At 46.2% G+C, this 15,084-nt stretch overlaps 2 protein-coding genes and 1 long non-coding RNA gene across 3 annotated transcripts in view; 1 reads left to right on the forward strand and 2 right to left on the reverse strand.

Annotated features, from left to right (window-relative positions):
• Positions 1-10,367, reverse strand: part of LOC140690348 (trafficking protein particle complex subunit 9-like) — a 115,362-nt gene extending 104,995 nt beyond the window's left edge. The window contains exons 1-3 of the mRNA XM_072952062.1: positions 10,195-10,367; positions 9,244-9,383; positions 4,589-4,807 (exon numbers count right to left, since the gene is read on the reverse strand). Coding sequence (XP_072808163.1) covers positions 4,589-4,611 — 23 coding nt within the window. The 5' untranslated portion in view covers positions 4,612-4,807; positions 9,244-9,383; positions 10,195-10,367. The remainder of the gene's footprint in view (positions 1-4,588; positions 4,808-9,243; positions 9,384-10,194) is intronic.
• Positions 10,368-10,747: 380 nt separating this feature from the next.
• The window catches only part of LOC140690373 (uncharacterized), a 153,609-nt gene continuing 149,272 nt past the window's right edge, over positions 10,748-15,084 (forward strand). Inside the window, exon 1 of the long non-coding RNA XR_012065640.1 lies at positions 10,748-10,918. This is a non-coding gene — a long non-coding RNA (uncharacterized lncRNA). The remainder of the gene's footprint in view (positions 10,919-15,084) is intronic.
• The window catches only part of LOC140690343 (uncharacterized), a 69,093-nt gene continuing 66,654 nt past the window's right edge, over positions 12,646-15,084 (reverse strand). Inside the window, exon 8 of the mRNA XM_072952051.1 lies at positions 12,646-12,921. Coding sequence (XP_072808152.1) covers positions 12,913-12,921 — 9 coding nt within the window. The 3' untranslated portion in view covers positions 12,646-12,912. The remainder of the gene's footprint in view (positions 12,922-15,084) is intronic.

The raw sequence follows: 15,084 nt of genomic DNA on the forward strand, positions 1-15,084 counted from the left end.
CCCCACTCCTCACTGCAACTCTAGCTTCTGAGGAGTCTACCCTCCCGTACCCTGCAGCCTCTGCACCTTCCCAAGACGCACACGTGGCCACGACCCTCCCTTCAGATTTCTTCCTGGCTGGCCCTGCCCAGCCCCTGGCCCCTTAAGGATAACTGGCATTGCTTTGAAAATGGCAAACGCCACTGACTGTCACACCAGAGCTGTATGGTCTGGGCTTTCCTCCAACCAAGACACAGCCCTGCCCCCCTCAGTCTCAGTCTGCAGCTCTCGAGATGATCTAATTCACATGCAAGGCTGTGAACACCAGCTAAGAATGACGACTCCCAACGTGTATCTCTAGTCCGGCTCCTTCACCTGAGCCCCAGGCTCATCGACCCGAGTGCCTCTTTGAAGTCCTAATTTGGATGACAAATGGCATCTTAAAAATGCCTCATGTCCACCATTTACTCTGGAATTCCATTCCTGTCAGGTATCTCCCAGACTCCCCATTTTAGTAACAGCCCCAGCACCCACCGAGGTGTCTGAGGTCACATTCAATTTCCACTGTTCCCTCCCCCAGGCCCTGCCCTGGAATCAGTCCTGTTATCTCCATCAATAAGCCCATCTCAAGTGTAGTTCTGTAGGGACCATGGCCGGAAACACACAAGCTCACAGCATGGTGCACTAACAGTCCTCCGTAGGGTGCTCCCTGGATGGGGAGGCATCTCCTGCCGCTGGTCACCTCAGAAGGCAGTGGATTCTCACACAGGAGGCCCAGGAGAAGGGACTCAAGGTTCTCCCATGGTCTGAGCTTTGAAGGGCCCGAGGTCTGGGGGAGCTCCTAATTAGCAGACACACTTGCCAATGAGCAGATGAGGATGGGGGAACCCACGCAAGGCTGTTATCACTTCAACTCATGGGCTCTCAGGAGCCATGGGAAAGGCCTGTGTCCAGTGTACAGCCCAGCCATCACAGATCCCAGCCTGCATTTGCCAACCCGGACAGCCTAGACTCCATCTACTTGCGACACTTACTTCTGTTCTGTTCCCCACCCAGAATGTGATGGACTCATTCAGATATTCTGGCCTGTCTCAAGCGAGACAAATTCAGTGAAAAATGAAGTGTCCACATTTGGACCAGAGCATGAAAGGAGAAACAAGGCCTCATGGTCAGCATGATGGTGGTGGCCAAACAATTCCACCAGGTGAGATGAACCAGGGTAGGGTTGAGAATCCAAGGTCCTGGGTTGGACAAATCATCTTCCTTCATTGTTGACTGGGGTGTTGGGGACTGACTACCACAAACTAACGACACGTTAGGGGGCCCACGTGGTGGGCGTCAGCTGCAACAGAAACGGATTCAGCTCTTTACTGCCAACATGGGTTAAAAGTAAAGGCCGAGGCAGGAAGGTCTGCACGGCTGCTGAGGCAAACCACAGACCCAGCTCTGAATGCCCACTGGCTGGAGCAGAGAGGAAGCTACGGCCCTTTTAGCAGTCCCTTTGCCCAACAGATCCAGGTAAGCCAGCTACTTAGGAGAAGGCCATGTTGTCCTGATACTCAGAAAAACCAGCCTCGTAAAGGGAAAAAATAGTGGCATGGATTTTAGACCCAATTCTGCCCATTTATGAAGGCAAAGTAAAGTAAATGGCACGGGGAAGTTGAATGCAAAAAAAAAAATTAAAGAACCAAACGGTGACCGCTTCCTCCAACAGCGTCCCCTGCAGCTGTCACCTCCGTGGCGGCCACATCCTCACCAGTGACCGCCGGCCAGGAAGCGACGTCACGCACGTCACACAGCGACAGCCAGGAACCGCGTGCTGAGCACGTTTGTGTAAAAGCAGGAATCGAGCAAAATGCTGCAGAGTTTGACCTTACAAGTTTAAATACTCCATGAAAAGAATCCCTGAGCAGCCGACTAAATCAATTCACATCTTACTTCTTCAAAACAATGAAACAAATTTAATAAGGGCGCATTTGTCATCAAATAAAAGGAGGACCAAACATGTTCCTCAAAAGCAAGGATTTCAACAGGTATCAAACACCAGTGGGTGATGAGCTAACAAAGCAAATATTCCAAATAATTAGAAAATAAAAAATGACTAAGATAATAGATGGATCAAAACAGCTGTTAAGTTGTTGCTTTTTAAAGCGACGGAGACTGTACGGAGGGCAATCTGGCTATTTCAAATGCAGGGTGTGCACAGCCCACATTTTCAGAAGCAACAACATGCTCACTGGGCAGTACAAGTGAAAAAGGAGTAAAGAAAAAGGAAAAGAGGAACAAGAGAAAATTAGAATCACACAAGAACAAAAATAATTTTGACTGTATGTACAAGAATTTATGTGAGTGTGTGAGGCCAGGGACGCGGGGATGGTGAGGCCCAACCTCACCTCCTGCTCAAGGGAAAGCAGGGGCCTGAGGGGAGCGGCGCTGCCGGGGGACCACAACGTGTTCAGCTCCCCTAACCAAAATTCGACCTACAAGCGACTAGGCAGCTTTTGAGCTACAAATTATTGTCGCATTTCAGTCTGGACCGTTTTACTCACTTCCACCAAGAGTAGCAGGAGAGAATGAGGCTCTGCTCCTGCACCAAAGCATTGTTTAAAAAATTAATGACTGTGGAATAGTAAAAGAAACAATGGAGTAAAAGTGACTGGAGGAGAATGTGCTTGACCCGAGCTCACTGGCCGCGTTATCTCAATGACGTTCAGATGCTGGCTGAGCCCTTATGGTACCAGAATAGACAGACCCACAAGGAGGCAGGTTTAATGCGCTGAACCACTGTGGGCTAAGTACACATCCGGCTACTCCGCCAAGTCCCAAGGGCAGACTTCAAAAGGCAAAAACAAGCTGGCATCCTCTGGTGGGTCTGCAGACTCAGAGACAAGCATTTGTTGAGCAAAAATGTCACCAGTGCCTCCTATGACAAAAGAAGTGGCACTGGCGTGGGGGCTGGGGCAGGGCTCCAGGCTTCCACTGCTCACTCACCAGTCTGTCCAGGGGGAGAAGGTGGTCCCTGCTTAGGTTTCGCTGATGCACCTACTTGACTAATGTCTGGGGCCTCAGCAGGAGTTGACAGATGAGGTGAACGGAGCGAGACTCTGTGTAGCACGGTGCTGGGAGCTATGCCCTCAGCAGTGCCCAGGCTCCTAAACATGCCAGCTCATCTCCAAGAAGCAGATGGGGAGTGCGGGCATGTAGATCACAGGGCCCTGTGAGGACAAGTACAGATCATGGCCACGACATGCCTCTCCTCTTCCTTAAGCCATAGAGGTATTTCTGGGGAGGAACAGAAAATTCATCCAGAGCCTGCTAGGTGGGCTCTCGCAGGTGGGACTAGTGTCCCCTGTGCTTCTCACTCACAGGGCTGGTCTAGACATTCTTTTTATTAATTCCCTAGCATCTTCTCCTCCAACTTACCAACAACCAGAAAGTAGGATCTGATCTTAGGTAAGTTCAAGAATCACAGAGCACCACCTCCAAAGCGGGCCCGGTAGCACATGCCAGGTCTTCTGACCGCCACCTGTGGGACCACCATGAGCCCTCTCCAGACTCAAGGACCGAGGCCGTAGGCCGGGGGGACACAGCTTCCCTCACTCACCCCAGCAAAGGGGGACCACGTCTCGGCAAAGGCATCTCACCCTCTTCAGCCCGAGGGAAAACATGATAGATATACGGGGAAACAGAGCAGAAGGTGGGGGGTAGGCAGCCCAGAAGAGCTCATCTGTACTTCCGAGGCAAAGTGGGGCCATTGACTTAATCACAGGGACAAAGTGGGAATGAACATTTCCCTGCTCTGTCCCATACACCGTGATACGCCTTTCCCTGCATAAGGAGTTCATTAGGAAGTCCCTGGCGGTGTTTCTGATGTCCTAACTTGGCATGGTGGCTGTCGGGCAGGAAGAGACGGCCTGAGCTGAAAAGGTGCTGGGCCTGGGAGGCAGGTGACAGCGGCTCCAGCCGCAGCTCAACCAGCGCCTCGTTCTGCCTCTCGGGGCTCAGCATCTCATCTATAAGCAAAGGGATGAGCATGTACCAGGACAGGCTGCGCAACAGAAATGAAATGAGAGGCATGTAAAGAAAGTTTCCCAGTTGCCACGTTTAAAATTTGAAACAAAGAAACAAACCAACAAACAAAAAACAAATACTAGAATGTGATTTTAAGAACAGATCTTACTTAATCTACTGTATGTAAAATACTATTATTTTGACATGTAATCAATATAGGAAGTAGAGAGATAGTTTATGTACTTTTACTAGACAAGCCTCAGCGTCTGATGTGCATTTGACCTACAGTACATCTCAGCTGAGTCCAGCCTCCTCCCCAGTGCTCCTAGCATCAGTGGCTTTGGCTACTTTATTGGACAGCAACTCCAGGGGTCCCACCATTTTCCTGGCTGTAAAGCGGGAGTAAGTGTCCACACTAACCCTAAAAGGATCTCTCTGAAATAAAGGCGGATTCACTTTGAAATGTCTGGAAACCGGCGGGCTGCACCTCCCTCCCCCCTTGGCTACAAGATTGACTTCTTCCTTGCTGATCCCTTTCTGGATGTAGGGAAGCAATCCAGCACACAGCCAAGGTGGACTGGCCTCCAGGCAAACTTACCTGCTGTCTGTGTCCAGTCCCATGAAGTCCTCCTTCTCAAACGGGATGCAGGGGAGGGGGATCTTGTCCCCAGAATTCTTGGGGCCACCATCCAGCCACTTGGACTTGAGCAAGATGAAGAGTGACTCAGTGAAGTCCTCGATCCTCTTCTCCACCACCCTGCAGTACTCTTAGATTGAAGGCAACGTCGGTGAGCGTCTGCTCGGCTACCTCCCCATGCTGCACAAAGACAAAAACTGAGAGTCATTAAGCGATGCGCCATACAGCTCCTCTGCATGTGGAGCTTCTCGAAGGCCTTGGCAGAGAGACATTCGGTAATGGTGACAAGGCCCACGACCTTGGGGTGTTTCTGGAAGACGCTCCACCGATTCTCGGGCACATAGCGGTGCCTGTAGTGGATACAGAGTGTCCACTGGGAGCCACAAGGGCTGATATGGCTAACCGAGGTGAGTAGCTGATAGATGCAAAAGAAATTCTCCTCTGAGATGATCTCTATGGATTGGACCACAACGGGACGAGTCTGGTGGTCCTCAGCACACTGCACGTAGTCAGGGATGCTCATGTTGCAGGCCCTGCCGAGAGGGGAGAGGAGATCGAGGTACATTCTCTGCTGTGTGCTACGGGCCCATCTGGGTTGCGGTGACCTGGTGTGTACCAGCCAGAAGACAAGGGAAGCCAAAGCAAATCCAAGGGTACAGTTTGTCCTCAGAGTCTGCATATGGCTACTGTAGCTCGGATCACATTACCCAGCTTTTGGTCTAGGCTTCCTGCCTCTGCAGAGAAAGGTCATTTCTTATTTTCTATTTCCAAGCACCTAGCAAGGCCCTGATGCAAAGTCACTGCTCAAAAATGCTGAATAAAGAAATGAACAAAGGAAATGCTTCCCCAACCCCCTTCAGCAGAATATAAAGAGAAGGACCACAGTAGGATCAAAAGATCTGGATTCCTATTCAATTTATTTGAACTCCTAAGCTTCATAATAATGGATAAGAAAACTTGCCTTGGGGTAGAGGGTACTGTTCATTGGTGGAGCACATGCTTAGCATGTACGAGGTCCTGGGTTCAAACCCCAGTACCTCATTTTAAAAAATCAAACAAATAAATACACCTAATTTCCCTCCTGAAAAAGTATTTTTTAATTCAAAAGTCAAAAAACACCTTGCAATTGACACAACATTGTAAACTTGACTATACTTCAATTAAAAAAAAAGCCTTGCCTTACAAGAATATATCTGGATTACGGATGTTTGAAAATGTAAAATGCATAGGGTACCACCTGCATAAAAGGAGGTGACTGTACACATGTTCTATCCCTCCTTTATGAGTTATACTTCCTTTGGGGAGGTTATAACCTCTCAGAGCTAATTTTCTCAGATTAAAAAATATAAACATTACCTGATTCTCAGTACTGCTGAAGAATCAGATAACTCTATGAAAGCATCTGACCCACAGAGTTTACTCAATAAATGTTTGTTGAATGAATGAATAAACAAGCAAAGTGAATGCTGCTCCCTGCCACAAACCATCATAATGGTACTGCCTGGAAATCCCAAGCCCACGTTCACCCGACTCTGCATTAACAATGTGGGTGACCTGGACAGGCCTGCATGCTTCACGAAGCCCCAGTTTAATCGTGAATAGAAATAAGGGCAATAACACAAACCTCAAATTGTTAGTGAGTCAGTAATGAATTGTACCCCAACACTGCATGATGGAACCATTAAGAAAACTGGGCAAAGGGTCCATAGGCCCTCTCCATATAATCTCTTACTACCACATGGGAATCTACATTACATCTCAAAATTAAAAGTCTAATATTTTAAAGAGGTTATCGAGGTTAGGTGAGCTCACTGTCTCAAATAAGGAACACACAGTACAAATAGGACAATGCCCAGCCCATGAGATACACTCAGTTAACATTCCCACTGAGCCCACTAGTCCCTCCAACTTCAGAGCAAGAGGATGGGTCCTCGTGGCAACAGGCCACAGCACCTGAAGCTAACAAAGCTAATGGTGTCCACTTAAAAGAGCCCCTGTCACCACCCTTGTTCTAATTTTCTATTTGTAATTTTTTTCTTTTCATTAAATTGGAACTCCAAATTGCATAGAATTCTTACCAGATATCATGATGGCAGCCCTTCAAAACCTGACCACAGATATCATGATGGCAGCCCTTCTTGGTGAAACAATAAAATGAAAAGCCATTTCCACAAGACCTCTGTGTAAATCTACTAGGGAACTTCATCCTGGACTGAGGAAGAGGACTGGGGAGTAGGGGGTAAACTGGGACACGGAGAAATATGGGCCACCTGTCCCACAATGGACTTTAGACTCACCCTCACCCTCCAGGAACTTCTAAATACACACAGACAGAGTGCTATGGACAAGAATTTTTTTTAAACAAATCCCTGAATCCCTAGCAGATCTTGTTTCTACCGAGACACAAATATCTTATTTGTATAATGTTTCACAGAAGCCTTAAAATATTATCACCCCAACTTGACACATCAAGAAACTGAGGTAGAGAATTTTATCACATTCTACAAGATTAGAGAGAGGCCACGTCAGACACCGTATTTAAATCCAAGTCCCTGCTCCGTTGCTCACACTAGAAAGTGTCACATACTGCCTCTTTCCTGCCCTCTCCCTGCAATAAATCTCTGAAGAGTCTTTTCTGTGTCACCTGCAATCAAAATCACATCAATTTTTCACAAAGAGCTATGTCACTCCTTGGAGGACATACCAAAATCTAAAGGGTTGGGTTGAGAGGAGATATTTGCATTTTCTGTTTCTCAAAGGAAACATGGCTTTAAAAGAAACTGAAAAGTATTTATCTAGTCTAAGCGCTCATTGTGCACAGAAAGAAACGGAGGCTCAGAGGAGAAGAGGAAAGGGCGTTATTAACAAATATTGCCTCAGCACAGCACTAAGCCAGCCCTGGGCACTTCTGGGGGAGGATCTGGAAGGCCCAGGAGAATGAGTGTTAGAAAATAGAAAGAGAAGAAGAATATAAGGTCCCGTCTCTACACCACCATACCATGAATTTCCACCAAATTACCCAGTATGGGTGCAGCCAATAGTAAGGTTGTCTAAACAGGTTATTGAAACCTGGAATTCTCAACCATAGTGGAAATTCCAGCATTTACTGTGCTTTTTTCCCAGTTCAATCATCAATTCAGTGGGCATTCTGTACCAGGGACTACACGAGACCTGGAGTTCTCCCAAATAAAGATCTCTATTACCACGTGTGCAAACCACATAAAGGCAACCAGAAGAAAAGCGCCCACAGATAAGATGGAATTACTGAAACTGAAAGCAGCCAAAGAGCGTATATTACTAGGAAAAATGGTGCTCCTATAAATGGACTCATGGACATAGAAAGCAAACTGTATTTAGCAGGCAGGAAAGGAGGGATTAACAGATACAAATTAGTAAATATAAACTAAATGACAAGGACCTGCTATATAACACAGGGAACTATATTCAATTTCTTGTAATGAGTTATACTAAAAACAATCTAAAACATATGTATATACATATGCATATGTTTATAACTGAATCTCTGCTGTACACCTGAAACTAACATTGTAAATTGACTACACTTAAATAAAAAATAATTTAAAAAATAAGTAAAAATAAAAGCAACGCCATTAAGAAAAAATAAAAGAACACTCTAACCCCCTTAGCTGTAGGTGGTGGAGAATTCTGGTTGTAAACACCAAGTCCACTGGATCACTCCAGCAATGGCTGTCACTCTTTCTGACCATCAGAGAGTCACTTGCTTCACTGAGGTTTCTTTTTTCTTCTGTGAAAGGCTACAGCTGCAACTAACGATGTATAGAATCTCATCATTCACAAGCCCAACAAGTAGTGAGGACTTCCCATGGGCCAGGCTCTGGACAGAGGAAAATATAGGGTCCGAAATATATTCATGGGTAGAAGAAGTTTGTGCCATAAAGACGTTAATTCTTCCTGTTTTGATAAACAGATTCATTGCAATTCTGATTAGAATTCCTACCAGATTTTTCTTGGAATGTAACAAGTGAATTTATGGTCAAGATTAGCCAAGAAATTTCTTTAGAACCACCACTGGGGAGGGGTGGATAGGTCATTAATTTCCACTGCTCTTTCTGAAGTGATAAAAACGTTCTGGAATAATAATGGTTGCACAACTGTGAATATGCTAAAAGCTGCTGAATTTCACCATTTAAATGGATGGAATTCATGGTGTGTGAACTATATCACAATAACGCTGTTATATGAAAAAATATTTCTTGACAAATATTTTTCTTTTTATACCACTAGTCTGTCCCACAATTTAAGAAAAAAAAAAACCAATACAAACAAAACTGTGACAGGAGTTCTTTAGGACTGCAATATCCCTGGGTCTCCAAGGCCTCTGGTGATGCTGTTCCTGTTAACACACACTAGCTGGGCTGGGCTAGCTAGGGACTGTAACTATCTTTTTAAAATTGACTGTCACACGTTTCACCCTTGGAGAGGGAAGGAAGGAGGATATCACAGCTTCATGCCTTCAGCTCATTTTTAACAGAACCAAGCCCTGCTTTCACCACTGTTAATCCCTCTCACTATAAAAACACGTGACATCAACAAGCACCGCCATCATAACACCTGAAAGTGTTCAAGATACTTACCTGCGGCAGAAACACTGAGGGAGGAGACAGAAGCTTGCTCAGCACTGATGCTCCCTTTTCCCGACTCCACCAGGTGAAGCTGGGCGCTACAGCCAGAGGCTCTCAGTCCGGGGAGCAGCACACACGCCACTGAGCTGGTCCTGAGGGAGGGTGAAAGGGAAAGGAGGGCAGCCCTAGGGGGGAGGGAAAGGGGGGGTGCGGGCTGCAGCCCCGCTCGGAGGCCAGCCCCAGCACCAGCATAAGCCGCCCGCTCCCGTCCAGGTCCGCAGACCACGCCCACCCGGGAAACAGCCCGCCCATTGGTGGGGACGGGCAGGCGGCCGAGGAGAGGAAGCCCGGGAGGAGAGGACTCGCGGGCGGGAGAGGGGAAGGGGACGCCAGCCGTGGACTGAGGGGATCCCGGCTGCGTGAGAGGTGGCAGGCGCACACCTGGACCTGGACAGCTGTGGCCGGGGCGCCGGGGCAGGTGGTGCTGTCAGAAGGGTCTGGCCAGAGAAATTCAGCTGAACACGGGCTGACTGGCGCCCTTGGGAGCTGTGAAAGGCGGATCACCCTCCCGAAGCCGCCTGAACCCTTTCCCTGGAGCCCCCCACCTTGCACTTCCACAGCCAGAAGCCCCGGCCCCAGGCAGGAACCAAAGGCCTAACGGGCGACAGAGTTGAGAAGCATTTGGGGCCAATCCACGGCTCGGACATGGAGCTTCGAACCAGGGGACCACCAGGCACCGACAGCGCATGCGCAGGAGGGACATGGATCCTCTCTGGATTCTGCGAGAGAAGGTGGGACAGCGAGGGAGGGAGAAGATGGGAGCGGGTGGAGAAGAGGGGAAAAGTGGAGGGATACAGATGGACAGGAAGAGCAGAGAAGGGATGGGTCTGGATAGGGGAGTGTCGTAGCGGAGTTGGAGAGAAAAAGCTTTACCTCTAGGGCACCCTGAGATGGCAGACCTACCTCTGTACCCTTCTGTAACCGTTCAAGTCCCGCAGCTCATGTTTTACCTCCCTGATCCAGCCCTCCATCAGATGCTTCTGCAGAAACACTACGGGGATCACACCCGTTGCCCCCATGCGGAGCTGGGTTTTCTGTTGCTCTGAGAACCAAGCACCCGCAGGTGTTGTCGCTCAGAACTACCTTGGGAAGAGTACATATTCCCCTTTTACACGCTGGGAAACAGGCAGGAAGGATCACTGCCTTAGCTCCACTGTCCCAGGTGTTGGGCTGGCGGGGAGAGGTGTGGTACAAGATCAGAGCCCCAGACAGAGCAGACTGCCTGAGTGTTGGTGCATAGTCCCCATCCCTCCTGGGTAAACCATACCCCAACCTAGTGGAAACATCAAGGGCTCACAGTAGTTCCCTGGGTGTGGAAGAGCTGTCCTCATGTGAAGGAAAAGTCCAGCTGGGCTAACAAGCTAAGTCACAAATCTAAGTGTGATAAGTGTCGGTTTACTGATCTAAGTTCTGCTGGGCTAACTCGTAAATCTGAAGTTTAGTGTCAGTTTATGGGGCTAACAACCTAACTCGTAATTCCAAGCTCAACAAGTGTCAGTAATGTGAACTATTACAAATTGATAAGCTCCAGTGTACTGATTCCTTGCATTTTGTTCTTTGAGTCTTATTGGCTAATATCCCCTTACTTGTATTGAAGTCTTTAAAACCTCATGTGCACGTCTTGGAGGTGCTCAGAAATTCGGAGCAGAAGCCCCTCTGAGCCCGCCGGCATAATAATTCTGAGTACTCCAGCACTCCGATTGGTGCTTGTTTCTTGGCTGGCCTGTTTCCATAACACTCAGCTCCAGTGCCCTGCTTTCTAGGTAGATAGGAGTGTTACCAAGTCCAAATTCATTCTCCTCAGTGCAGGACAGGCCAATAAGTTTGGAAACCAGATGTTGGGGCTTGGAATAGCAAGTTTCTGTAGACCTAGTTGGCAAACTAATGTTCTGGAAAACCATCTCCCCAAGTCACAATTCAGGCTCCTTTCCTACGCGCTTGGTTGTTGCAAACTTCTTAGTGTAGGAATTCCTTCTTGTTAGAATCCTTTGTTCTTACAGCTATCTGCGTGGGTCAGATCCCTGTAAATCTCCAACAAAACAAACGTTATTTTCTATTCTGCAATTTGCTATCTTTTAATGAATGAAAAAATGTTAAATATCCTTAAAGGTCAGAGCTTCAGAATAAGCTCTCCTGTGTATTTCAGGCTCTAGGCAACAATTTTTTACAAGCAAGATGAAGCCTAGGAGACAGAGCATAGGGTTAAATTCAAAGGAACAGATCTAATATGGAGTCAGATTTGTTCTGTTCTATTACCCGGGCAGAAGCCACTTGAGGATTTAAATCTCTTTAAGTTAAAAATAACTAAAATTTTAAAGGAATTTACATACATAGGTGGGAATGTGCAAAGCATATCTGGAAAAGCACCCAAAAGATAGTAAACAGTGGCATCTCCAGACAGGGCTGAAAGAACAGAGGATGAGGGAAAACTTCTTTCACTTGTGTATTTTTGTGCTCTGTTTGAGTTTTTTTTTTTAACCTTTTGCTTGCATTTCTTTTTCAGTTAAAATAATGTGTAATGGAGCAAAGGAGTAACTAGCTTAGCAAATACAGCAGCCATGGAATCACTAAGTCATCACTTTTGATTTAAGCCAGAAACATTTATTGACTCTCTCCAATGTGCTCAGTCCTGTTTTAAGACATCTTTTATTATAATAATAAAATAATAATTTTATTTTATTATAATAATAAAATAATAATAATAATTATTATTATTATTATTATACTATTATTATTTCTAGTACTATTACTATTACTATTATTACTATTATTTTATGAAATAATAACATGGTATACCTCACCCCTGCCCATGACTGGTGGAAAACCAACTGAGTTTTTCTTGTGTTGTTTTCCAAGGAGTAGAGATGAGTTTATAAACAGAACACATCTTCAGGGCAAAACAGGCAGTGTGCATTACCAGCAGGCCAGACAGCAATGAAGGGTTTTCAATTGAGGCGCAAAGAAGCTGAGAGAGAAAGCCTCAAGGACACTACAAAAAGCTGCCCAAACTGCCATCTCCATGGTACTACTGAAATAGGAAAGAACAAATCTGACTCCACATTTGATCTGTTTCTTTGACTTTAACAAAGCCAAGTTAATATGCTCCGGTCTTTTCATGGGTTATGATGTCACAGAGGAAACGGACAGGTCAACAAGGAACCACTCTGCCGTGATCACGGAGCCGGGGAAAGGGATGGGTTGCAAGATGTATGAAGTAGCCGCAACTGTGCCCGTGCTTCTAGGCAGGTATCCAAAATCGCCTCGACAAGGTGTCAAACATTTGTGCCCACGTCCTCATCAACAGACATGTATTAAAGACAAATGGAAACATATAAAAGGCCAATACCCTTGCTGGGTACACCGTCCAAAGAACAAAGTCTCAGTTTGACAACTGGCCATCTCGGTTCCATGGGATTCATTCTTGGAGAACCTTAAAAACCACTCTTCTGTCCTCAAGAATTGCTGCATATTTGTCCTATCTTTGGCTCAGGGATGCAGCACGTTCAAGTGAACTTTAATGTCTGCACAGATTTGACTGTCTTTCTCCAGGTTCATTTGTCCATTCCAATGAGGCCTGAGCTATGTCCATCCTCCGTAAGATCTATTCCCTCCAGTGACAGTTCATTGAGCCTGCAATTAAAAGCCAGGTGAACAAGACTGTCCTCAGCTAAAAATTTCACCCACCCTTCACTGTTTTCTTAATCTCCTCTCCTGGCTAATTGCAACAGACTAACACCTCCCTCCACCAAGATTACCAACTATGTCATTTTGTCTCCCCAAAGAGAAAGTAAGGTCCATAATAGAGGAGACAACTACATAGTCACCTCTGAATTCGTAGCATATAGAACTGTTAATAAGTAGATCTATGATTATGGCTTCTTTCCTTTAAAACCTTTCTGGTTATTTGAATGAGACCTTGGAAGGGAGGTGTTTGCTGTCCAGTATCTTGATCCACAAGACTCTGGAGGCCTTTTTCAGAATGGCTGTTCACTGATTCATTCAAAACACAACTTATCAATCAAGGAGTATCTGTGCTTTTCTGCCAGGTGTTTGTGGTCACTCTAATGCCAGAACAACTTTAAATTATATCCTTACTTTGGATTTGTTATTTTTCCCCTCTTCCAACAAAATTGACTTTCCTTAATTTCTTGCCTTGAGGAATTTTTTTTTTTTCCTATTTCCCCCTTTAGTAAACCAAGATCCTCAGGATGGGCTTGGCCCATAATATGATCCCCCATCCAACTCCTAGTGTCAGAGGCCTGGGGCTCACATCCTGCCCTCCTGTCAAGGCAACTGAAAATCAGTTCAGTATCAAACCAGCACCCCAGGGATTCTAAGGCTCGCATATCTCCCAGAAACCCTGCTTTCTCATTTGTCTTGGCTTCTGAGAATTTTCCCTCACTTTCTTGACAATTAGTTGTGCAGCTTGAAAGATGAGGAAGGAAGGTTTTATTTCTTAATCAGCATTTTAAGGAACTTGTGTAATGAAAGTTTTCACGAGTTTCTAGAACCCTCCATTGCCGAGAAAGAAAACACACTAGACATTTTCTAAATTTAGCTCCCATGTGCATTTTTTCTTTGTTTTTGTTTTCTTAACTGTTAACAGACATTTTTTAATTAAAAAAAAATAAGGCCCCAAAAAGGATAGAACACTGAAGGGGCAATCAAAATTAAAGGGCAAAGACAGAAAAATGATAACTACTCTACAAGGTTAATATAATACATACACTATGTATCAGATCAGCAATTCTCAGAAACAGCTATTTGAAAAATGACCATGAGGTAAAATTTCTCTCCTGTCAGGACATGGCCAACAGAAAATACAATTAAACCAACAAACTAATATCCTAAGTCTGGCGAGGTACAGAAGTCTACAAGCTAAATGTGTCTTCTTCTGGAAAAGAGGAAGACACACCAGCTCTTTTCTGTGGAGCCTGAGCCCACGGGAGGACGGTGAAGTGAGCTCTGTAAGTACCCAATTAGCAAAGTGAGTGATGAATAAATAGACGTGAGCTTTGATGACAGAGGTGATACTACTATTCATTTGTCCTGTAAAGTATGACTTCCGTTCAGTGATCAATACTTCGGTGTCCTCAGGAGTTGACATTATTCGAAAATGCACAGCCTGGGCGCAGACCTCCACTTTCAGCTCGTGACACTGCACTTAGATGTCACAAGGGCACCTCCAACTCCACCTGCAAAGAGCTGACTTCACGGTGCTCCTCCAATAGCCGTCCTGCCCAGGGCCTCTGGTCGGGGGCTAAGTTCTCCGTGCCTCTCCCAACTCAGACCCATCACTCACAGATGTGAATGGACCCCTCCTTCAGGGCCCAGATATCCTCAGACACCGAGTCCCACCACCCACACCTGACCTACCAGATACTCACTGGCACTCACTCAGCACTGACTCTGTGCTGGGACCATGCTGCACACTGCAAACGTTATCTCACTGGATCTCCACAACAGTCCTGGGAATTGGGTACATCGCTGCTTCAATTGATTAGATAAATTGTTTCACTTCCTTGAGTGCGTCATTCAAACTGACACGGCTACTGAGCCACAAGCCTGGGCCTGAAAAACACTTGAAAATTGAACACTGCTACACCTCGCAGCCACCCTACTCTGACTCATCACATCACCTCCTGCCAAGCCTTCTAAATGTTTCCAAGCATTCTACAAGACAAAAGTGAACTACGAGAGCACCCCACTCTCCAACATAAAATCTGTCAATGATGGTCCGCTGCCCTTAGGAGAAAGCCCCACCAGGCCTGAGCACAGCCCAACGGCCCAGCA

This window comes from Vicugna pacos, chromosome 30, assembly GCF_048564905.1.
Source record: "Vicugna pacos chromosome 30, VicPac4, whole genome shotgun sequence".
Lineage (NCBI taxonomy): Eukaryota > Metazoa > Chordata > Mammalia > Artiodactyla > Camelidae > Vicugna > Vicugna pacos.